Source organism: Dipodomys spectabilis, unplaced genomic scaffold (genome assembly GCF_019054845.1).
Source record: "Dipodomys spectabilis isolate Male_0828 unplaced genomic scaffold, ASM1905484v1 ptg000095l, whole genome shotgun sequence".
NCBI lineage: Eukaryota > Metazoa > Chordata > Mammalia > Rodentia > Heteromyidae > Dipodomys > Dipodomys spectabilis.
This window is the reverse complement of record NW_024870772.1, coordinates 48,141,292-48,166,988: the sequence shown is the minus strand read 5'-3', so window position 1 is coordinate 48,166,988 and position 25,697 is coordinate 48,141,292. Positions and strand designations below refer to the sequence as shown.

The 25,697-nt window shown below is 44.5% G+C and overlaps 1 protein-coding gene across 1 annotated transcript in view; it reads left to right on the top strand.

Annotated features, from left to right (window-relative positions):
* The window catches only part of Veph1 (ventricular zone expressed PH domain containing 1), a 118,179-nt gene that overhangs the window by 79,327 nt on the left and 13,155 nt on the right, over positions 1-25,697 (top strand). The window contains exons 10-12 of the mRNA XM_042685563.1: positions 10,291-10,430; positions 12,525-12,659; positions 24,111-24,228. Coding sequence (XP_042541497.1) covers positions 10,291-10,430; positions 12,525-12,659; positions 24,111-24,228 — 393 coding nt within the window. The remainder of the gene's footprint in view (positions 1-10,290; positions 10,431-12,524; positions 12,660-24,110; positions 24,229-25,697) is intronic.

The following is a 25,697-nucleotide window of genomic DNA, read 5'->3' as shown; positions in this document are numbered from 1 at the left end:
ACAGAAAGCTAATTTTCAAGCTAAGAAGAAGGTCTTGTCTATAATCAGACCGTGTGAACTCGTTTATCTTGAAGTAAAGGTCACTATAAATACCAGGGGCCATTTTCATGCTCAGTACAAATCCTTGTTGGCTATGGGTGTGCGGTCCTACTGTCCCCAGCCTGTATGGCGACTGGGCCCCCCGCCAATGCTGGTCCTCTCGTCCTTCTGGTCAATTATGCCATCCACAGTGGGCTTCAAAGCCAACAGAAGCATAGCCAAGAAATAAGAGAGGGGAGGAGGAGGCACAGCCTATGGCCAGTAAGGAGATCAGGGGAGTCCCTTCCAGGGCCTGGGTTCTACTTCAGAAACCCTGCAGGGGCAGACATATTCCCGGCATGCTCAGGTCAGTCTCCCAGTTCAAAAGGAAAGATAGAGCATGCTTAGCTTGAGGATTTGCACATGTTCAAAACTTTTAAATGGCAGGTGCTGATATTCAGGGACCTGTACTGTTGTGTTGTAAAGATGGCAGACAGGCCAGGCACTGGTGGCTCATGCCTGTAACCCTAGTTACTCAGGAGGCTGAGATCTGAAGATCACAGTTTTGAACTGATAGCCTGGGCAGGAAAGTCTGTGAGACTCTTATCTCCAATAAACCACTAGAAAACAGGAAGTGGCGCTGTGGCTCAAGCAGTAGAGCGCTTACCTTGATCTGAAGAGCTGAGGGACAGCCCCCAAGCCCAGAGTTCAAGCCCTACAACTGAAAAAAAAAGAAAAAGATGGCGGACAGGAGCATCTGGAGAGCAACAATGGGGAATGTATGCTCAGTGGTTTGGGGGAAGTTTCTTCTTTATTTTTTAGTTTAGCCATGGGGTAGAGATTATTTCTCCATGAAGGAAGCTATAAAGTCTGTAGCTTTTGTTCTTTCTCACAGAATCTGAGAGAGAAACACAGTAAATGGAGCCTTGCAGTGCCCTGCTTAGCCAAGTTGGGTAATTGAGGGAGAAACATATGGCTGACATTTCCCTTAACATATGCAGAGAATTAAAATTGGGCAAAAATAAGTTGGAGACAACATACGCTCTCCTAAACACAAGGTATGGGAAGGGGAGTTGATGCAGGTGCTGTGTGCAAGTTTACCCACCATGGGGATTCCTCAGCCAAGGCAGTCAGCCACATTCCTTTTTATGGAAACTGACATTATTTTGCTGTGGCATTGAAGTCACATGAGGGTTTGTTTGGTTTCTTTGCCAAGTTCTTTCCAAAAGAACCTTGAATAGGCTTAAATGTAAGCTATCTTTTCCAGTAAATAGTTAAGTCTATGCCTATAGCCCTGTCATATCTTCCTATTGAACTTTTATTTCATAGCCACACCAAAACAGTTATATCAGGAGATATTTTTATTTCAGTATTTGCTTGTTTTTTATTTAAACAAAGTCTTTAAACTTATCAAAAGTTGAGTCTACTGCACAAGAATCAACACAAATGCAGAGTTCCTCGGTGTCCCTAGATTATTGACATTGTACCATCTCATTAATTCAAATGTCAAATTCATAGCAAACACTTTGATGTTATTATTTCTAGAGACTCTACCATATTTAACTTTACATTCCCTGATCTATCTTGTATTTTGAATCTGTGTGCAATGAGGAGAATAACTATTCTTTTTCTTAAAGTAATTCAGTAACTTGGTAAAAACACAAAATACATGAGGAAGGTTTCCAAAGCAAAAAATAGAAAACAAGCCAGGGGCTAGTGGCTCACATCTATAATCCCAGCAACTCAGAAGGTAGAGATCTGAGGATTATGGTTCAAAGCCAGTTTAGGCAGAAAAACCCATTAGATGCTTATCTCCAATTAACCAGAAAAACAAACAAACAAACAAAAACACTGAAGGTGTGGCTCAAATGGGAGAGTGGCATTAAGCAAAAGGAGAAGTGAAATGAGAATCACAAGGCCTTGAGTTCAAGCCCCAGTATTGGCACAAAAAATAAAAATAAATGAAACAACAGCGTATTGCCATTCTTGCTTGGTTAAGGTATCTGTGAATACATTCAGTATGAATGACGATGTCCTAATGGGCCAGGAAGACCAGCCATGTTCAACTCAGAAGCTGATTTTCCAAACACTTGGAGCTTCAGAGTTCCCAGATGCTTTAGTGAAACGTGGCCGTTGTTCATTTTGACCTGGAGCACATTTTTAAGGAAATGTAACCCATGTGTTCATTTTCACTCTATCCACAAATGAATCCAAATTCGTGCTCACGCTGTCTCTGGGGCAAGGCTTGAGGTGCTCCCCTGAGCCCCAGGAGGCGATCCACTGACGACAGCTATCTCAAGGTGGGCTCTGCCCCATGGCGAGGGCCCTGCCTGCATGACGACCCTCTTGGGTTTTTTCAAATAACGGGAATTACTTGCGATATAATATCCCATCTTTGTTCTGATGTTAAGCTATTCTGAACCCTGGTTCTCTCACCTTTTCATTCCCTAAAGCAGAAAGGAAAGCTTTGCTAATGCTTATTTGTAGTCACTCCTGGTATTATTGTTGAGGTTCTGGCATCAATGAAGTCGTCAAAAAATGACAGAAAGGGGACTTCAGGGTGCAGACTGGCATGTCTAGGCCTCCTCTGCAGAGGGGAGCGGAGGGAGGGAGGCTGGTGCCTGTAGTGGCCGGTGGGCCACTCTTCCAAGGCTTTGCTTCAGCTGACACCCCGAGCAGTGTTAGGAAGCCATGGGCTTGGGAGGGACAAATACAAGGTCACTAGCACAAAAAAATTGAAATCAATACATAAAACAATAGCATGTTGTTATTAATAAAAACAAGTTATAACACCATAGGCAGATGCAAGGCCACTACCAAGCCCTCAGCTTCCTAACACAGCTCATGAAAGTGAAGTGGGGAGTTCAGGTCCGGCTGGTGCCATCTTGGCCACATGGTGGAGGAGGGTGGGGTCTGGCATCTTGTCTTCATGCTGGGGAAAGGGGAAGTCCTGGCCTCCCAGGTGATGGGAGTGCAGGGGCCTGTACTCAGCTGATAGGCTGCTAAACCTGTCAGCCCAGTGCCTGGGAGTGGGAGTTTCCTGTGATCCTGCCCCCTGCCTTGATCCCATTTAGGCCCAGACCAGCGCAGGCACCATTATCCCATGCCACATGTCTGCATGTTCCTGTCCTGTCCTGTCCTGGCTCCTGGCTCCTCTCCAGTCACCACGGCATCCCAGTTCAGCTCTCCATCGGAGCTGAATGGGTTAGTATTGTTTTTTTAATCTCCAGCCTTCCTGGCTCAGTTTCCTAACAGTGTTGTGTCTTTGCTGACTGCTGGCTTTTGAGACAGGAGTCTACCACGCAGTCATTAGCCTTTTAATGAAGACTTCAAAATGTGGCTTCTCCGTTTTCTCACCTTACAACGAAAGAAGAAATGGGGTACGAGGTCACTGAATTGTATATAACAGGCTTCACCCACTCTGAGCCAATAACCTCTACTGCTTTTCCCGGAAGTGCACTTGGAAAACGGATGAGGAAAGCAAGCATTTTGTGGCGGCTAGCATGCTTTGTCCTCCAGCAGACATGGGTTCCATTCAGGTCCTGTGCCCCCTCTTCAGAAGGAAAACATTTGATTCCATGACTTCCTTTCCTGTAATAAATTTTCCTTTCTCCGCCCTCTCTTTGATGTCCTCCTCTCCCGCAGTTCACCAATTTGCACTCTATCCCATGCACGTTCCTCTCATTCTTGAGGTTCTTCTAATCTCTTGGGTTTCAGTACCCAGCCCAGATCCCCATTCTTGGGAAATTCTTGGTGATGCCCTTAGACCATTCCTAGTGCACAGTAACAAATGGCATCAAACTTCTTCAGGCATAATGGCTCTCCACATTGCAACAGCAATGACACCAAAGGAAAGTGATGTGTAATGACATCGGTCACGATCTGTGCTCTTAAGACTGCAACTCATCACCTGCAGTGGCCTTCCTGAGAAGTTTCCCAGCAGACCCCAGGCTCCTGCTGATTTGAGTTTCCCTAAGACTGGCATTATTTTCTAAAAGCAGCTTCCAAAGTCAAGGTAGACACACCCAAATTCGCTTCATAGAATTCGTTTTCTGTTCCACGAATCCCATTTAGCAGCAAAACAAATGAAGTAAGATGACTGCGACCCTTTGCATGCCTGCCACCTGATTAGACCACAGCAGACGTCACACCAAGGACGTCTTGTGATAGCTCTGGTGACCTTTGGACTTGCCAAGTACCACTGTTTGCGAGAACTTTAGGGCTTGACACATCAATATACACTCGGAGGAAGTGCTGTACACCTGCTCCAACCTCCCTGACACAATCAGCCCTCCTGACAAGGATGCAAAATGCTTGTCTTGAGGCCAGTGGGCAACACTGAGACCAGAAGGTCTTACTCGGGACTGGCAGCTAGAGCACAGGAGGAAAATGAATCACACGTGGACTGCTGTGGGACTGCCTTCCCACCCTGGGGAGAAAAAATGCAAACAGGCTCGTTTCCGTGGAATTTAATAATCCAACTTTCTAAAGGTTTCTGTCCTCCAAATCTGGTTGCCGTTAGGCCTTTCGCAGCATCGCTAAGTAACTGGTCATGCGTGGCCCTGCTACCTACAGAGCTCACAGCTTACTGCCGCGTTCGCCTCTACAAACGTTTGGTAGATCGCCACTTAGTAAGGCCAAACTTTTATTTAGAGCATATGGCTTCTCATGACGCTGGGTGAGCACTGAGTGATTCTGTATCACTGCCAGACACCAACTGCATCAGCCCCATGTCAAACAGAAATGTGTGTTTGATTTAAAATGCATAGAAATTCCACCATGCCTTTCATGTCTGTGAGCTCGGCTGGGTCTCCTGAAAATGCCCTACATTTATTTCTGACGATGTCTGACGACTCAGCTGCTCTGTGTCCATACTGTTAGGATGCATAACTGGGGTTTAGGAAGCATCAAGGGTGGGTGGCAGGAGGACTCTGAGTTCCTCCCGTGATCCTCCCTGGGAGGATTCTGTGACGTCGGATCAGTGCTGCGTCACAGCTATCAGAGAATGACTCCTCCCCAGAGGTCTCCAAAGCTCACCAGAAATAGCACAGTTCTTTAAAGATGCATTCGATTCTCAGTCAGATCTATGACCTCTTATTATTGCTACTTTGAGGGGATTACTGGCTAAATTCCTAGAAATATTAGAGACAAGATGGAAATGAACCAAAGATATAAATAATGACACTATAGCAGCCGGTGCTGAAATTGTAAGTAGACTGTCATCTAGTCAGAAACACTCCTGACAGGTGCTCTCTGGAGCAGCTGCTCCTCATCTGCCGAGGAACTGGAGACCAGAAAGAGACTGCAGATGTCACGATTCAGACGCATCAGCTTTATGACATGACAGCTTTATTTTTAAATCTGAGCATTACTAGGATAAGCAAATGACTACTTGAAAATAGATGACCATTCCTCAGTAAGATCAACACAGAATGACCATATGACCAGATATTCTTAAGAATGGAAAACAAGAGTTGAAACAAACACAGGTGTTCATACTGTTTGTAGCAGCACTGTTCAAAATAACCAAGAGTGAAAAGAACCCTAACACCTACCAGTGAGTGAACAGACACAGAAAATGTGGTATGTCCATACCACAGAGTATTATTTAGCCACCAAAAGGAATGCAATGCTATACATGCTGAACCCTGAACATACCCTGCTAGATGAAAGGAACCAGGCATAGTTCCATTTGCTTGAAATGTGCAAAGTAAGCCAAGCCCTGGATGAAAGATGCAGAGCTCCATTGCCAGGAGCTGGAAGGAGGGAGTAACAATTCGTTGTTCAATGGATTTCCATTGGTGGCGATGAGAAAGTTAGAACCAGACAATAGTGATGGACATATACCATAATGAACAGACTAAATGATGCACTTTAAAACGGTAAACTTTATATGTCATGTGTAATTTTATCATAATTAGACATTTAAAGACCTGACCACACATTCTGAAACATACCCCATACTTAATAAGCATCAGATTTGGACAAATAAGCCCTGGAAATATAACTACAGATTGTGCTAGCTAATCCTTAGATGCCAGGGCTAGCATCAAGCATTGTATTCTAGACTCTCTTTCATTTGTGTGTATGCTGACCCCGGGCTTGAACTCGGGGGCTGAGCACTGTCATTGAGCTTTTTTGTTCAAGGCTAGCACTATACCACTTGAGCCACAGCTCTATTTTCAGCTTTTGATGGTTAATTGGAGATAAGTGTTTCACAGACTTTCCTGTCTGGGCTGACTTTGAACCTTGATTCTCAGATATCAGCCTCCTGAGTAGCTGGACTTCTAGACATGAGCAACTGGCATCTGACGTTAGCCTGTGTTTCTAAAAGTATATAAAAGGAAATTGAAATATAGGAAGAAAAAAGCCCACATCTCATAAGTGGCACACAGTGGAGCTGAGATTTGGACCCAGGCAGGAGTCCCTGGGAAGCGGAGCATTCACTCAGAAGTGAGCTGAGCTGACCCCTGACCACGCAGGTTGTCTTTAGCTCTTTAAAGAGCCTGCATTCTTATTTCCTTTATTCTTTTTTTTTTTTTTTTTGCAAAGGAAAGGAAGTAAACATTTATTCATTTTTCTTTTTTCAATGTTTTTTATTGTAAAAATACTGTACAGAGGGGTTACAGTTACATGAATAAGGTAATGAGTACATTTCCTATTGAGAATTGTTACCCCCCCTTCCTTTGTTTTTCCCCTGACATCCCTTCCCTTCCGGCCTCCCCAACTCCTCCTCCCTTCCCCCCCCCCCCCCCCCCGCAAGTTGTGAAGTTGGGTTTCAACATAGTGTCTTGTACATCTCATTGTTACAATGGGTCAACCTGTATCCTTAGTTCAGCATTTTGTTATTTCCCTTCCCCTCCACAAATTAGAAATATGTATATACAAGATGCAGGGCAAAGACATCAAATACAGTGAAAACAGGTTATACCGTGGGGGGAGTACATACAAAGAAACAAAAAAAGAAAATCACAAAGTACATTATAAGCAAGAAAGAAAAAAAAAAAACCATGTGTCCCTATCTTGGGGTTCATTTTGCTTAGCATCATCTTATATGGTCATATGTACATAGCTTTTGACCTTTTCTGCTTGTCCTACACATATACTAGTTCTTGCAACTAAGGTAAACCATGGCACCTGTGACTGGGCAGTGCTGTGTCTTCCAAGAGCAGAGGGTGCATGGCTGCAATGGCCCGGGGCCTTTCTCCCTTCCCCTCCACACTGTGGAGAACCAGCCCATCAAGGGAGAGATCATTGAACGCCATCAGCTTCCTCTTGAGCTCCTCAGTGGACCGTCTGACTTCTTCTAGAGAAGGAAGTGTATAACCAGCTGTTTTAAATTTACTACTAGACGGGAGAGTCCTGAAAGTTGAATAACATTGCAGCTCAATTTTATACTATATTATAATATTATATATTATATTTCTCTAGGCAGTGATAAGAAAATGAAGGTATAAATAATTAATTACAGTCAAAAGAGAAAGGCAACTCTTTCATTTCATTAATTGTGATGATGATGAATGACATAGCTACTGGATTTGAGGTCACAGAAGGATGGAATGGAACACATATGTATAACCTGAAAGATGTAACTATGACATCAGATTTAAAAGACACATGGACCTCTGTCACGTAAAACATTAATTTATATTAATTTATAGCAAAAATCGTTTTATGCTCGTGACATTTGCTTGTGCTATAGATGTGCCTCAGGAAAGTCCCTTGCTTCCTAATGGCTTTGGCTCAGGCGGTTCAGGGTGGGATTTGGGGGTCAGTCAGCTGGTCAGTCAGCTTGTCCCTGGGGTCAGTCCCCCCAGGGACAAACAAGCATGAGTGAAAATGCACTGCACCTCACTCACTGATGGCATAGAAAGCTGAGCTGCACTGAAGACCAATAAACACCCATCCACAAATCTCTAAAATACTGTGAAAGCAAAGGTGATATGCAGTTACAAGCCCGAAGGAACTAGAGAGATGGAGGTCTAAATTATACCGATTTTGACCCACGCAGAGTTGGACCTCCCTTGGAAGGTCACTTCCCAGTCACGTGACCTGGGGCAAATTGTTTAGTGTCTTCAGATGGTTCCTTGAAGCTGGAAGTATCTATGTACTGTCTCATAAGCATTATTAGGGTCCCTATCACCTCTGAAGAAACTTTAATTCATTTCTGCTTTTTAACAGTGTGAGGCCATTCTTTTAATTCACTTAAAAGTTCAGATTGATTCTGTGACAATGTTTCCCTGAACTACCACTATAATTCTACAAATGTTAAAAGTCTGCCACGTGGTAGCACCTAAAGCATCTAACGTGGTATCAGCCATACTGAGTTCAAATCCTGCCTCAGGATGAACAGCCTTGAGCTTTTATCTTTTTTTTTTTTCTGGATTCCCAAATGCCATTCTTCTCTCGTTGTGTGGTAACAATTTACCTTTTAACCAATTTACCTATAGAGGGCGGCACACCGCTACATGTTATGTGGTTCCAAGGTGAGCAAGGTGGTCTGAGTGGATCAGAACACTAGGCTGGCTTTCTAATAGTCTAGATTTCCTCATCTCCAAAGTGAAGTAAAAAGACATGTGTCAGTCAGCTTTTCAGAGCTGTGACAAAAGACCTGAGGAAAAGAGGCTTATGGGAGGGAAGGTTTCTGTTGACTTACAGCTTCAGAGGTTTCGGTGCATGGCTGGTCTGCTCCATTGCTCTAGGCCTGAAGTGAGGCAGATCATGGAGGCAGAAGTGAGAGGCAGAGGAGGCTGGCCTCTCGGTAGCCAGGAAGCAGAGAGGAGGGAGGGGAAGGGTGGGGCTGGGGAGAGGGGAGGGGGAGAAGGAAGGAGAGAGGAGGGGAGAGGAAGAGAGAAGAGGGGAGGGAGGAGAGGAGAGGAGAGGGAGGAGGAGAGGGGAGGAGAGGGGACAGGAGGGAAGGAGAAGGGAGGAGAGGAAAGGAGGAGAGGAGAGGGAACTGAGGGGGAGGGGAGGAGAGGAGAGGAGAGGTGAGGGAACAGGAGGGGAGGGGAGGAAAGGGGAGGAGAGGAGGGAGAGGGAGAGGAAGGAAGGGGAGGAGGAGAGGAGAAGGGACAGGAGGGAGAGGGGAGGAGAGGAGAGGGGAAGAGAAGTGAGGGAAGGAGAGGAGAGGGGAGGAGGGGAAGGGAGGAGGAGAGGAGAGGAGACAGGAGGAGAGGAGGGGAGGAGAAGAGGGGAGGAGAGGAAGGGAGGAAAGGAAAGGGGAGGGGAGGAGAAGAGAGGGAAGGAGAGGAGAGGGGAGGAGAGGGGACCAGAGGAGAGGAGGGAAGAAGAGAGGACAGGAGTAAGGACATACCCTACTCCCTCCAGCTTGGCTTCCCCTCTTAAAATCACTCGGACCAAACCATGGAGGAGGAGGAGCTGAGCGCCTTCTCAGCCCCACCACAGGAGTCTTCAGGGGAGGCCTCAGGTTCAGACCATAGCCACTGTGACTACGACTGTTCCCTGGTTAACCCCAGCCTTGCACATTCCGCCTCGGCCCGCGTTCACTCCGTCCATTCACTGACTCATCCTGGACCGTCCCCACACGTGGCTCCTCCCACCACACTCACTCTACCCCTCCCCCATGTCACCACATTCTTTTTTTTTTCTTTTTCTTTTTCTCTTTTTCGTGGGGCTTGAACTCTGGGCCTGGGCGCTGTCCCTCAGCTCTTCAGCTCAAGGCGAGTGCTCTTGAGCACTCAAGCTACAGCGCCACTTCGGGTTTTCTAGTGGTGTATTGGAGATAAGAGTCTCACGGACTTTCCTGCCCAGGCTGGCTTTGAACCGCGATCCTCAGATCCACCAGAGCCTGGCTTGTCACCACATTCTTGCCCCTAAAGGATGATCTCATTTAGTAGCTCTAACAAAGATCTCCAGACTTCTCCTGGAAGTTGTCTTTGTAGTTTCTACACAGCCAAGAGAACAGGGCCACAAGTAGCCAACACCCCCTCCACCCATCCCCCACCCCCTGTCCACCTCTGCCTGTCTGTGGGACTTATTCCTCCCAGGTGTCCAATCAGAGGGATGGGCCGCAAGCTGGGTGAGCCTTTTTTTTATTGAGGGGAAGCCTTCCCTTCTGTGGTGATTGCTTGAAAATTCTCCCCATGTTGTCATTCAAAACAAGAGAAAGCAACCTGTTCCAGAAAGCTTCATTTAGGGCTGCCTTCCATAAGAGACATGTCTTCTCTCCAAGCTCGGTGAGCTCACAGCCTGCATGCTGAAGAAGGGCTTCCAAAGGTGTCAGTAACAGTGGGACTCTTTGCTTGCTTCTAGACACGGTGAGAAGCTGTGTGGCCAAGCTGTTCTTCACCTGCGCCCTCAAGGGCCATTACTGTCTGTACAGTAAGTCCAGCTTCACCCTCGTCAGCCCCAAGCCCGAGCCATGGATCAAGATCATGTTTCTCTTCCAGCAGGTACGGGGCACTGGGTGGTGCGATGCCCTCCATGATCGATCCCCTCCAAGATGGGCCGGCGGTGCACTGATGATCATTGTTACTCAACTATGACTTTGGCAAAAGCCAGTATGCAGATTACAGCAGCACATACAGTTCATCAATAATTTTACTCTAGGTTTTTATATTTTAAGATAAACTTTCTTATAGAGGGAGCTGGGTTATTCATCCATAGGACAAAGCTAGTCTTACCTTGAATTAGCTTTTTTAAAAAAAATTATTTAAGTAGTTGTACAAAGAAGTTCCCATCCTACAAAACAGTATATGAATACAAAGTGTCTGACAACATTGTCACACATGCTCCTAACCCACTCCTTCTCTCACTTTTCTTCTTTTTTTAAAATTGTGATTAGATGATTACATAAATTTCACATATTTTGCAGTATTGTGGTTGAATTCGCTTTTTAAAATGATAGGAGTGAAATCAGAGGTAGAGATCTTGTGTGGCACATAGAAGGCTCTGAGTTGGAACCCCATACTGCAGAGAAAAATGAAAAGCAGTGGAAAATAGCAAATACAAAACAGCAAGAAAAAAAAAACATCTTATTTGGAGAGATAACTTGACTTTTGTCGAGTTAGGCTTTATTTCTATTTCTTCTCTCCCAAACCAACTGATTTTCTTGTGAGCCTTCCCTTTGGGGCAATGGTAAGACATACTAATAAGCTACTTTTTCTTTCTACTGGTTGGATGAAATTTCATTTAAAATGTTGACCTTAACAATGACAACTTCCATGCCAAAGTGTGAATTACCAAAGAGGCTTTTGTTCGGGAACACTTGTCTTAGATACATTAAATTGTTACCTAAAATATCAGTGTAGATTATAAAATGTGGGTCGCTGTGATTTCACACACCATGCTGTGAATGAGGAATTTTGCAGATGGCTGGCTCTCCCACATGGTGATCTCTCCACTCTGGACTTACATTCAAAAGTAAAATGCTTAAAAACAATCGATTCAATTTTACAAAAAGAAAATGGAGGGCTACAGGATGGAGAAGGGAAAACAACACAAAGGAAGGTGAGAAGAAAAAATAAACGAGATGCAATGTTCTATGTTTGAAAATTAAACCAAAGAGTAAGATATTTCTGCGATAAATCCTACAGACATCACCAGTCAAATAATCATATTGTTTTTATAAAGTCAGGCTTATTGAGGACAAACGAATTTCATGATGAAGAACATATCAAGTACTACAGTGATACTATAGTAGTTAGATACGCACTGGCTGTGGCTTCCGGACATCAACTTTTCCAACAGGAAGGAAGTCTTTAAAGATCTCGTAATAGCGTCTCATACAGAGCAACCCAGATTTTGATGTGAATCAAACTGACTGCAAGAACAAACACAGAACATTGATTCCTTTGTTTTTACTTTTCTTGAAATGATGATCTTAGTTTTCTTCCACTTTACTTATATTTGTCAAATAGTTTTCACCAGTGATTTGGTATTCACCTTTGGCTTCATTCTTAAGAGATGTTTGAAAAAAAAAAGAAAGAAAGAAAGAAAAAGAAAGAGAGAGAAAAAAAACAAAAGAAAAGAAAAAGAAGGAAGGAGGGGGGAAGGAGGGAGAGAAAAGAAAAGAAAAAAAAGAAAAGAGAAGAGAAGGAAACTTGGCTTTCCTCTCTGGTAGTCTTATTCTATTGATTTTGTCTCTTCTGTCTGTTTAAGCAAAATCACTGAAGAAGCTCCCCCATGTTTTTTACTGTAACAGTTTCTTTATTTTTCCAAGCCTTTGTTATTATAAAAACCTGGGTGAGTCCTAGCTTGGGGGTAAGTAGCAACCCAACTTTCACTCAGGTGATTACAAACCCAGGGCTACTCTTGGGTGCTGAGTCTGAATTGCTTTTCTGTCAATTTCACACTTCCTGGTCTTTAGACTAATGAGTTTGCTCTTCAAGACAGAGCTCTTTATTGCCCCAGTGAAATTTAAATCACCTGAAAGATCACCCCAAGGCCACGAAGGGTGGTGGGACCGAGCAATCAGTCACCTATGGGGTCCAATCACTAGCTGTCTCTGAACCGAGAGTAATGAGATGCCTCTCGTCTTGATTCAGAGCCTGTTTCCTGAGCCCTTGTCCATACAGAGTCATTCTGTGCAGTTACTCCGAGCCCTGTGGGAGAAGACACAGGCAGGGGGCACCCACAGCTTCGAAACCGCCATGACGCAGTCCACGTTCCCACAGCAAAAGGTAAATGCTTCTCTCTGTGGATAATTACTTTATGTTATTGTGATGATTTTTTGGTACCAGTCCAGCATGAATCAGGACAGCATCCAGGCCCTGATTTCTTTATCTCAAGGCTAGTGCCCTACCACTTGAGCCACAACACCTTTCTAGATATTTCTGAGTAGTGTACAGGGGCTGCGAAGGTGGCTCAGTGGTAGAGTGCTTGCCTTGCTTGCATGAGGCCCTGGATTCGATTCCTAAGCACCACATAAGCAGAAAAAGCTGGAAGTGGTACTGTGGTTCAAGTGGTAGAGCGCTCACCTTGAGTTGAAGAGCTAAAGAGCCCAGAGTACAGGCCCCACAACAGACAGTGGGTCACACCTGTAATCCTATACCCAGGAGGCTGTGATCTGAGGATCAAAGTTCAAAGCCAGCCTGGGAAGGTAAGTCCGTCAGACTCTTATCTCCAATTAACCTCCTGAAAACTGGAAGTGGTGCTGCGGATCAAAGTGGTAGAGCACTAGCCTTGAGTAATAAAGCCTCAAGAACAGTACCTAGGCCCTGAGTTTGAGCCCCAAAACCAAAAAAAAAAAAAAAAAAAGTTGTGCAAATTTATAGGATGTTATGGGATGTTTAAATACATGCATTCAGCATATAATATTCTAATCAGGACAAGAATATGCATCTTCTCAGACATTTGACATTTCCTTGTAAACATCCAAAATCCTTTGTTGAAATATCTAGCACCTGATCACTACCTGGAGACACCCCATTGGGAAGTAGAAGCCCAGAACGCCATCTCTGGTCTAATTATAAGTTGGAACCAACAAACATGCCAATAACTCAAAGTATAAACAAGTAGCAAATGAATTAAAAGTGTGACATCGTGACACTCCATCATATCTCTTTGGGTGATGGAGAAAGAGGCAGGGTGAGCCATGGGAAGGGCTGATGGGAAATTTATTTCTGTGAGTCTGTAAGAGACTAAAGAGACATCCAACTATTTCATCACTATTTTTTGGCTTCAGTTTAAGAATTTGACAAGAAGTATTTGCTTAAAAAGGGAATACCACAATCGAATCAGCATAAAATAAAATGGAATTCCTTGCATATTTCATTCAAATTTTCAATTGTTGCCTCATATCAAGACAATGCATCAGAGTCTCATAAATTTTTCGTTGTGAACCATATTTTTACTGGAGGCATAGTAAATTAAAACTTGGCAGCCTATTTCACATCCTAAGAGATTTAAAAAAAAAAAAACAACTTGGCAACTTGATTTTTCCTTGCTTACAAGCATACTGATTCATCTTTCTCCTATTTCATGCCAATAAATTTCCCTCTAGGGTAAGTTTAACTGCAATGCTTGACATTTCATAATTTCGTTTATTCATGAGTAATAGAAAAACTTTGGTACCTGGAATGTACACTGTGTGGCAAATTTATCTGACCGGGACTTCTCCATCAACTTGGCTCTCTCTACCTTTTATGAAGAGCTCTGCATACAAAACACAAAATAGCTGTGAGAATTGTGCAGAGCCTGCTTTATTTTCACAATACTGAGCCTGTGTGTATGTGTATGTGTATGTACATGCACGTATGCATGCACTAGTGATCTGGAAGTGATGGGCCCTTGTGCATCCGTTCCTGCAATGAGGCTTTGCCTCAGAGCTGGGAATCCAGGCACTGGGAAAAGAAGAAAAGCAGTTCTGAGAAAATGCCCAAGCATCCAGACTATAACCTTCTGCAGGATTTGTTATAGTAGTTGCCTTTTAGTGTGTGCATTTGTGTGTATGTGTGTGTGTGTGTGTGTGTGTGTGTGTGTGTGTGTGTGTGTGTGTGCCAGTACAGGGACTTGAACTTAGGACCTTACACTCTCACTTGACTTTTTTTTTGCTCATGGATGGCACTCTACCACTTGAGCCACAGCTCCACTTCCAGCCTTTTGCTGGTTACCTGGAGAAGAGTTTCTTGGATTTGTTTGACCAGGCTGACTTGATCTACTCAGATCTCAGCCTCCTGAGTAGCTCGGATTACAATTGTGACCGTCAGCTCTCAGCTAGGACTTGTTTTTGGATAGAATCTTGGACATTTAAAGCTGAACTTGATCATAAAGATCTATTAAGTTAGTGCTGAGCATGGTGGTTCCTCCATTATTCCAATATTTGAAAGGCTAGTCAGGAGGATTACAAGTTCAAGACCAGCCTTGTAGAAGTATCCACTTAGAGTGCCCATGGTCCATTGCTGAAGCTTGGACATGGCCAAGCCCTTCTTCAGGAGACCCTCAGGAGAGAGGGGCAGACCAGCTGGTGTTGGGCCTGATGTCACCACGGTGTGTGAGCAGCTCTAGCTCTGACACAGATTTTCACCATCCCTTCCCTTCTGGAGTGCACGAGGGAAGCAGCCTTGTTCATGCACTGAGGTGGTTGATGCTCACTGTCGAGAGCATGCTGCCTGCCCAGCACTGAGCCACCTGCCCAGCAGGAAAGGGCAAACTGGATTGCTCTGCCCACTTGAGACCTGCACTTTTACAGAGCCTTCATTTATCTAGATTTTGTTTAGGGGGTGTCTATTTATGTAGGCTGGTCTTGGACTCAGAAAAGAATTGCAATTGTATTGTGCGTTTCAATATCTAGAGATACCCTTTATTTTTTCTTTCAAAAGATTTTCATCTGTGGATCTTTCTATTTTTTTTATCATCACTTTATCTCAGAGATCACCCTGCTAAACATTAAATTGGAACTCAGCTCACCTCAGTTAGGAAGTACTGACATATTAACACACTCTTCATTAACATATTTCTAACATTCATTCATCCCACCCAGGAACCAGACATATCACTATGTTTATTCACGTCTCATTTCTCCCCATGGCTCTATGACCCGGAGAAAATTGACTTCTCTTCTACTTAATGTAGTCATTTATAAAATGGGGACAATAGCATGTTTGTTTCATTATGTTGTTGGGATGAAGTGACATTAAGCATATAGGAGAATTCCTGGAGGGTTTTGTATGTCCAGTGAAATTCATCTGCAAGTATTGTTATTAATGTTGTTGATTCTGATAGGTTTCTTGTTTCATTTTTTTTCTTTGGCGATGCTGGGAATTGAATTCAAGGCCTTGCATTTTCTAAGCAAGTTCAAGACAATACCTTTTTACTTCATAATTTGCATTTCTAGGAATCCGTTCCAAAGAAATAATCCAAAATATGACCAAAACTCAAGACGCACACAGAAAAGAATTGGGGTATGGTTATCAAACAATTTAAATGTCTAAGGATGAGAAAATAAAATCATGAGCTATCCATTTAAAAGAATATTCTGGGCTGGGAAGGTGGCTCAGTGGTAGAGCACTTGCCTTGCATGCATGAGGCCCTGGATTCGATTCCCCAGCACCACATAAGCAAAAAGAAAAAATAAAATAAAATCTACATATATTTTAAAAAAAGAATATTTTAAAACCATGAAATACCATAGTTACCAGTGATATTTTAATAACATTAAACCTAAGAGTATAAGTAACATATTTTAAGATATACACACTTTTAGAGGACTGCCAAAGGAAAATGTACAAAAATGTGAACATTGCCTGGCTGTGGAAAGTCTTCGTGTGTGCATTGCTTTTATAGTGAAGTAACGTCGTAATATTGAGCCATGTACTTAAAGGAGGCTCCATTCTGGATGATCCAGGCCTATTGTGAAATATGGATTTCAGGAAAAGGAGGAAAAGGCCCTGACTTCCTGAAGAAACGAACAGGATCTCCAGAGGACATCAGTAATTCTACCCCAGACCCTGCCACTCGGCCCTGCAGGGGGAGCCAGGCTCTCGCCACCTTCGGTGGAGCGGACAGCTGCAGCCGCCAGCCTGCCAGGGCCAGCTCTGGAGAGAGAATCCCCAGCTTCCACATGTGCTGCACTTCCCAGAGCAGGGCAAGTTCCAGACGCCAGGGAAACAAGGTCTAAACTATGCCCATCACGGAAACAGAAAATAATCGAGCCTACTGCTGCAGTAAGATGTCCCTAGCTGGCTACAGTTTGGATGTTTCTGTCCCGATTGCTGCGAGCACACCCAGGGCGAGCGGCTAAAGTGGCAAAGCTGACCTGGATGGAAGGGAAGGAGACCTGGTGATGTGTCCCAAGGATGGGTTGGAGTGTCTGGAGTTAAGGTGTTCGTGTGCTTGGATAAATAAATGCACAAGTCAGTAGATAGTGAATTTATTTTATATGAGAGGATTTAGGGCCACGTGTATGGTGGAAGCCATAGGCATCATGGACGGTGGACCTCCAGGAGCAGAGGGAGCTCCTTAGACAGATGAGTTATGATGAACCTCCCTTTCAGAGCAAGCTCTGTGGGGTGTGGGCTTGGGGATTTTGGAAGTTAGGTGGTGGTGGGGGGCATCCATTTCAGGCTGTGAGCTAAAATGAGCAGAATTTGATAGCAGAGTCTTAGCAGCCAAGGTGAAGTAAGGATTAAAAGGAATGAGAGGCCAGGCCAAGGGTCAAACCCAGCCACTAGGGGGAGGTAGTGAGGTTGGTGAACCAGAGGCCGAAATCTGGGGTTTGGGAGCCACAGATAGATGAAGGTGGGGTGGGGGTGCAGATGCAAACACCTAGCGCTCTCTTTGCTCTGGGAGGCCAGAGCTAAAATACAAGTTCTGGCTTAAAAGAAGAAGATGGTTCCATGTGGGAAAAATGGAATGAGTGACAAGGGAGGGAGGGAGAGAAGGAGGAAGGGAGGGAAAAGGGAAGAAAAGAATCACAGTGAAACCCTGCCAGGTCCATCCTGTTAGCCAAAAATATATTTTGCACTGAGTGCCAGTGGCTCCACCTGTAGTCCTAGCTACTCACGAAGCTGAGATCTAAGGATCACAGTTCAAAGCCAGCCTGGGCAAAGTCCCCAGCAGACTCTATTTCCCATAAACTACCAGAAAACCAGAGGTGGCTCTGTGGCTCAAAGTGGTAGAGCACCAGCCTTGAACAAAATTGCTCAGGGAGAGTACCCAGGGCCTGAGTTCAAGCCCCACAACTGACAGAAAAAAAATTACATATATATGCATATATATATGTATATATATATGTGTGTGTATGTATATAGGTATACATATATACATATACTATATACATATACATATACATATATATATATATACATATATATATATATATCAAAGTGAATGCCAATGGCTCACAGCTGCAATCCTAGCTACCCCAGAGACTGAAATCTGAGGATCACAGTTGAAGCCAGCCAAGCAGAAAAGTTTGTGAGAGAGTCTTATCATCAATTAACCAACTAAAAGCCAAAGTGGAGCTCTGGCTCAAGTGGTAGAGTGCTAATGTTGACCACAAAAACTTGGGGACAGTGCTCAGGCCCTGAGTTCAAGCTCCAATACCAGCATATACACACTGTGTGTTTGTGTGAGTGTGTGTGTGTGTATATGTGTGAATCATGAGATCACCATGCCACCTCCCTTGCTGCACTTCTGCTGAGAGGCCAGTGCTATTACACTGCGAATGCCTGGTCAGCTGCCACCTCACCAGGAGCCACAGTCCCTGTGCTGGGGGGACCCATGACACAACTCCTGTGAGATGGCCCAGGGGAGTTGTTCCACGCCACGTGGGCATTCACACATGGAGCAACTTAGGCCAGAAAGGTAGATTCGATAGCTATCAATGGAACTATAGAGACATCATAACCATGGAGACGCTGAAAATCAAAGGGAAGAATAAGGCAATCTTGGAAGAGGACGTAAAGAGGAAAAAGCCCCATTCAGGGTCCACTGTAGATGGCAGCTGAAGGGCACAAGCTCAGGAAAGAGCTGCTGGGTTGGTAGAGCACTTTTTCGGCATGCATGAAACCTCTGGTTCAAATGCAGCCAAAGGAAGGAAGAGCCTGTTTTTCTGTAGTCCTTGTTTTATCCTGGTTGAGAAACTATCATGCTACTAAATACCAGCTACTCATAGCCCCTAACCACTACCCACATGTATTCAGACTCTGTGCATATACTCTCCTAAACATTTGAAATTGGCATGGAAGAGCTTTCTGGATTTAGCTGAGGTCCTCACTTACCACATGTATTCTATTTCTGTCACTGTTCAAAACCAGACTCTCCCAGAATGCACCATGCCCATTTACTACTGTCCTGAACAGTCCTTCACAGTCAGACAGATGTTCTGCATCAGGCCAGGAATTTTTCTTTAAAAAAAGAAAAAAGAAAAGAAAAATGTGCAGTGAACAGTTAATGAAATAACTCTATTCCGGAGGGAGCAGAGGTATGCATTCCTCTGCAGTGTGTTCTCTCCTCTTGGTGGTGTAATAGACCTTCTCTCAAGTAATCAGAGCCTGTGTAAAGCCCTCTTTCCCCCTGCTGACCTAGCAGTGTGTAAATGCCCGCAAACACCGTGCACAAATTGGCAAGGAGAAACAGCGCCTCTTGTCATAGCACATAAATGTGTAGTGGCTGGAAACTCAGGATCTGGGCTTAAAACCTGCCTGTGCTGTTTCCTTAGCTGCCCTCTATCTGATTCCTCAGTGCCTTGGCTTTCTTACCTGAGAAATGCAGGAAATCACATTCCTGCACCCTGGGCAGGAATGTTATGAGAATGGAAAGACAATGTGGGTGGGCCAGGTAGGAAGAGGGCAGTCCCTCACTCTTGTAAGAGATCGGTAAATGCTCAGTGGTCCCGTGACCCCACAAGTTCCTCTGAACCAAATCACCCCTCAGCCATGCCTCCAAAACCTTTCCTGCATGTGGTAAAGCAGTCCACACACTGCAGAACTGTTTTTGGAGGGGCCTCTGCACTCCAGTCATCTCTGGGGTCGGAGTCTTCTTCCCCTCAGAGAGGCTGTGTCTTCTGTCTGTGCAAAAATTGCTTCAGGATAGAATCTAAGCATGGAAGAATGTCCAGTTCATCCAGATGCTGGTCAGGGGTGGGGGGACAAGGGTGGTGGGCCTGCGGCAGGGTCCCCCACAGTGCAGGGTCACCGTGTAAGCTCCAGAGGCCACTATGCATACTGACACCCCACTATGCATACTGACACATCCCATCAAGTTGCCTCGAGCTGTCACTTGTTAGCAAACTTATGCTGTAAATATCCTCTCACCTTCCTTAATTTTTTTTTTTTTTTTGGTCAGTCATGGGGCTTGAACTCAGGGCCTGAGCGCTGTCCCCCAGCTCTTCAGCTCAAGGCTAGCGCTCTACCACTTGAGCCACAGCTCCACTTCCTGGCTTTTTCTGCTTATGTGGTGCTGAGGAATCAAACCCAGGGTCTCATGCATGCAAGGCAAGCACTCAACCACTGAGCCACCTTCCCAGCCCCATCCTCGCGCCTTTCTACACAGCCTGGTTTGTTTCCCCTATATTCTTATATTGTCCAAATCCCTACTTTCATGAATAATTTTTCTAAAATTGGAGGGAAAGCCATCCAACCAATGCTTTTGAAAACCTGTTTTTCTCATCTGCAATGACTTTGCACTGTTTTGAGTTAGATGATGCTTGTCATGAAAGTCCTTCGTAGTGCATGCTTAGGAAGATGATTTTGTATGCTATTTTCAAGTAAAAATGAATACTTTGAAATTCAATATTCTTCACGTTTTATCGGGATCTAGCTTGAAATACACCTGAGCAAATATGGCAACCCTAGATAGAACCATCACTTACATGGAGAATCAAAAGGCCAGGTTGTTGACAGAAATCATTTATTTGTAGTTGTGGATCAAAAGACTTGATTTCCTACTGGCTGTTAGAAGTCACTCTGAGTTTCATGTCATTCATAATAATACAGCAGCTTGCTCCAAGGCCAGCAAGAGAGTCTTGTATGGTTATCTGGTCACAGGCTGAATCTCAATGGATGCACATGCACACATGTATGTAAATCATGAGATTAATATACCACCTCCTTTGCCATATTTTTGGTGAGAAGCAAGTGCTAAGCAAGATCTTCCCTTATTCGACGGGAGGAGATGGACAGGCAGGTGAACACAGGAGGCAAGAGTTCGCCCACAGAGGCTCCGTTAGAACTCAGAGAGTGGCTGAGAATTACTTATAAATTATTCCTTATCATTCTTCTCCAGTCTAGTGATCATAAAGGGAGTTTGTAATGCATTGATTTTAGTTGTCATCCTGAAAAAGAAGGAGAAGAAGAAAAGAAGACTAGAAAGAAGGTGGAATAGAGAAGAAAGGCAGAGGAAAGAGGAGGGACAAGATAGAGTTCATAAGCAATGTAGACTAAAATAATGATGACTATTATTGTAAGGATGAAAAGGTGTTTGCAACTTTAAAAAATATAATAAAAAGAAAAAAGAGAAGGAGGACAAGGAAGAGAGGAAGAAGAAAGGAAGCTAAAAGAGAAGAAGGAGGAAGAGGAGGAGAGGAGGAAAAAGGAGAGGAAGGAGGAGAAGAAGGAAGAGGAGGATGAGAAGAACAAAGAAAGCAGAAGGAAGAGGAGGAGGAGGAGCAGGAGGAAGAGGAGGAGGAGGAAGAGGAGCAGGAGGAGAAGGAGGAAGAGGAGGAGGAGGAGGAAGAGGAGGAGCAGGAGGAGGAGCAGGAGGAGGAGGAGGAGGAGGAGGAAGAGGAGGAGCAGGAGGAGGAGCAGGAGGAGGAGGAGAGGGAGGAGGAGGAAAGGGAGGAGGAAGGACCACCTGTGGATGCTGTAGGACACAGAGGGTAAAGATAAATAGGAGAGACAAATAATGAGTTGAAGCACACTCACGTAAGAGGTCAGAATCCCCCAGATTTAGGATGACTGGCTGTTGCTTGGTTGCTCCGTGCTTGCTGCTTTTGTAACCAGTTTTACTTGGCTTTCCTCGCATGCTGGTGGTGATGAGCTCCAGGCTGCCTCTCTCCTCCAGGGCTGTTCCTGCCCCAGTCAGGAGTGCAGTTCCACCATCTCTGTGCCTCCCTGGGTGTCTTTAACACCTAAATCCTCTGAGGAGGTGAGGCTGCTGCTTGCTTCAGAGCCTGAGCTCAGGGATGGGTTACCATCTGTCTCAAACTTTTCAAGGCACTTTTTGCTAAAGCCAGTGTGGATTGGCAGCAATAATCTGGGAGTGTGGGCTCAGAAGAGGAGACATAAAGGAGCCCTGAGCACGGTTTGAAGCACTTTGGTTTGCTAGTAGTATTTGTAAGGAATGAAAAATTGATCCTTAATTGTGTGAGGAGCTGAAAAGCCATCTGCATGCCAATGGCCAAGTCCAGACTTCAGGGACTGAACAGTTTTGAAACTGATATTTATGAACATCTGCTTTTCCCCCATAAATTTTAATATGGATTTCATCCTTTGAAACCTACAAAACTCCCAGGTGCTTCTTCAACCATTATCTTGGGGAACATTCTTTAAAAAAAAAAAAGAAAGAAAGAAAAAGAAAAAAGTCTTCATTTTCCCAAGCAACACACTCTAAATCACTTCTATAAAAATGCTTTCTGATATATACAGTGCTATTGGAATGCCTGTAATAAGCTATTAAATGTTAGGAATACAAAAGCTGTGGTCAGCATTTTCTGCTAAGCCCAAGGTACAGACCATCAGAGTCTTAGTAATCAAAGCTGGAAAGTATTTATTCTGTTATTCCACAAGTAGCTTTTTTTTTTTTTTTTTTTTTTTTTTGTCATTCATGGGGCTTGAACTCTGGGCCTTGGCACTGCCTTTCCAGTTTTCTAGTGGTTTATTGGAGATAAAGAGTCTCACCAACCTTTCCTGCCCAGGCTGGCTTTGAACCATGATCCTCAGATCTCAGCCTCCTGAGTAGCTAGGATTACAGGCATGAGCCACAGGCACACAGCTCCACAAGTATCTTTTAATGCTTGCTACGTACCAGGCACTTTTAGGTGCTGAGGTTTACCATAACGAACTCTACAGACAAATCCCTGTCTTTGGGACAGACTAGGCTGTAGTCTTTAGCAATGTTCTCTTTAAAACAAAAATCTCCTTAAATTTCCATGTAGTGCATTGGAAACAGGCTGTGCACTGAGCCTGCCAAGCGGTGATGCTGCTCCATTCCTGATACCAAACTTGACCCTGGGCACAGAGCTGTGTAAACGAAACACATATGTGCCTGCTCTCCAGGAGCCAGCATCTCACACTGTCTTACCTGGATCAAGAAGAGGAGGAGGACGAGGGGGGAGGATTTGGGAGACCCTAGTTCCTCCTCAATCAGGTACCTGAAGCAATGCAAGCATCACCTGTGCCACTCAACTCTTGAGAACACATGGAATTCCTCAGGTAGAGAAGACAGGAGCCCTCGGGGCCAAAGATTGGGAATCAAATAACAGCTCAACAGAAGACAAATGCAAAATGGATACAAAAGGAAGCTGTAGTTAACAAGATTGTTAACTTGGGAGCAACCCTTGAAGAGGACAGTCCTAGCCATTTTGTAATGATGGGTTTGAGTTATTTGCCTAAGAGAAAGTTTAGGGGGACAGTAAGTTACTTAACTCAGACTGATAGATTTCCATCCATTTACAATCTAATGGAACCTCTTCACTCTGCCGCTTGCCAGATGGACCCTCAAAATGGGCGTTCTCTTTGGTGTATCGAATTCCACTCAAAGGCTCAGAGGAGAAAAATAATTAATTTGCTGATAAATAAGACTGATTTCTGTTAAAACCAAGAAAGACATATTATGGAATACCATGCAAAATTTGCATCTGTATTTAAGATAAAGCCTTAAAACTAAGTAATTAATTACTTAGAACTCTGTGCCCAGGGTCAAGTTTGGTATCAGGAATGGAGCAGCATCACCGCTTGGCAGGCTCAGTGCACAGCCTGTTTCCAATGCACTACATGGAAATTTAAGGAGATTTTTGTTTTAAAGAGAACATTGCTAAAGACTACAGCCTAGTCTGTCCCAGAATTACTTAAAACTAAGTAATTCTGGAGCCTGATGAGTAGTTCTGAAGGACGAAGGCCCTATTTCCCATCGACTCGTTCGTTGCAAAGCCAACCTTATTAAAGAAATATTTTTGGAACCTGTAGACAGGGACAGGAGGGAGAGACTGGGGGAGAGGGAAGGAAAAGATGACGTTGCCCCGAAAAGAACTGCACTTGTTATCTTCTTATGAAAGGGTAACCCCGTCCGTGTAACATCTCAATAATAGCAAACACATTACATTAAAAAAAAATGTTGAATGAATGAATTGGTGGTCAATATTAAATAAAATGTAAATTAAAATGTAGTATTTCCTTCAGCCACACTGGGGCTTGGCTGGGTCTCTGCAATTCTGGAATTGCTACTTGTGACACCTTTCCCAGAACCCCAACACCCAGGCCCTGAGGCCATGCCCCTCCCCTCCACAATCAACAAATGTGCGTGTTTGAAGAGTTCGAGCTGACTGTTCCAACTCTAACTGACCAAGTACTGAGCCTGCCCAAGCAGAGCACTGACGTCCCAACTGAGCGCCCTCCTCCACTGGTGTGGACATGCAGAGTGGTGGCAGGCTGCTCCAGTCATGTTCTGTGTGCTTCGTGTTTCCCAAACAGGCTCTGGACCAGGTTCAGCTCCATCTGGAAGAAGTGCGGTTCTTTGACGTGTTTGGCTTCAGTGAAGCAGCTGGAGCGTGGCAGTGCTTTATGTGCAACAACCCTGAAAAAGCAAGTGGTAAGAAGCCCCTGCTGCCGCAGAGAGCTGGTGACACCAGGTGGACGAGGGTCCGGGAGCCCCGCTGTTCTAGCTGGCCAATCTCTTACTCAAATGCCCTGAGTAGCCATCATGCAGAGCCATGCCTAGTGCCTATTCCCTGCTTCATGCTGAGAAAGGCAGCTCACCCAAGTGAGCATCCGAGAAAAGGCAGGGCGAGAAACAGAGGTAATGAGCCCAAGAACACAGCCCCATCTCCCTGAGTGAGCAGGTGCACATTACCCCTGGCTATCCCTCATCGTGGGGCTGGGCGATGGAACTGTGTAAAAGTGAAAGACTTTAAGAGGAAGTAAATGTCCAAAGAATAATTGATTATCAGTTATTCACCCTTCCTCCCTTTTCTGCTGTTTGAGTTTACTGACCTTGTCTAAACATAATAATAATGAGAGCCAGGTAATGTACTACCATATCAGACACTGTATCTCATTTAGTAGATACAATAACCTTAGGAAGTATTTATCTCTGACTTACTGAGGGGGAGACTAAGGCAGGAGACTAAGGTCCTATGGGGTTTGAACCCAACCAACTCCAGAGCCCACGTTCTGCATCCTGGTGGTACTGGACACAGTCTGGCTGGTAGAAATAGGGGGAAGGTGAGTCTAGGGCTACGAGGTCAGGTTGTCTTTGGAAATGGAATCTTCCATGATTCGTTTTCCTGCTGGGAAGAGAGCATCCTCACCACTCAATCATAGGAGCAGTGCTCAGGCCCCGCGGGATGCTGGGAATCCATTGATGATGATGCCTGCGCTCAGCCCTTTCCTTTGGAGGTTTTGTGGTTCTCAGGGTGATCCATTGCAGGACGTCTGCTCTCCGGTTCACTGCCAGAGTGTAGAGACTGGAATGAGAAAGCGTGTGTATTTGGCCAGATGGAGGTGTGAGGGGCTCACAAACACCAATTAAAATGCATTGCTCCCTAGAATAGCTGCAGAATGGAAATGTTGGCAGAGGAGGCTGCAGCCTTTGTGAGGCACAGATTGCTGCTGGCTGATTAGAGAGGCACCAGAGTGAGCACCCCAATTTTTTGATCCAAGTAAATAAGGGATTGGAGAATTGAGTGGCTCTGATATAAAACTTTCTACCTAGACCTTATTTCATATATATATAATATATTTCATATATATATATTATATATATATATTCTACCTAGACCTTATTTCATATCTATATTTCATGTATATATATATATATACATATACATATACACACACACACACACACACATATATATATATATATATATATATATATGAAAGCAACAACTTACTGGAGAGCATGGTGAAATGAGGTACTTATCCCTTCAGAGTTCCCACTCCAAGTTCAATAAGTATCTCCTTGTATCCGCCCAAGAGAGGCCTCTGGAATGGGACACGCGCTGGACACACAACGTGTTCCTTGAGAATCTGTTCTCCCAGATTCACTGCCATGCACTT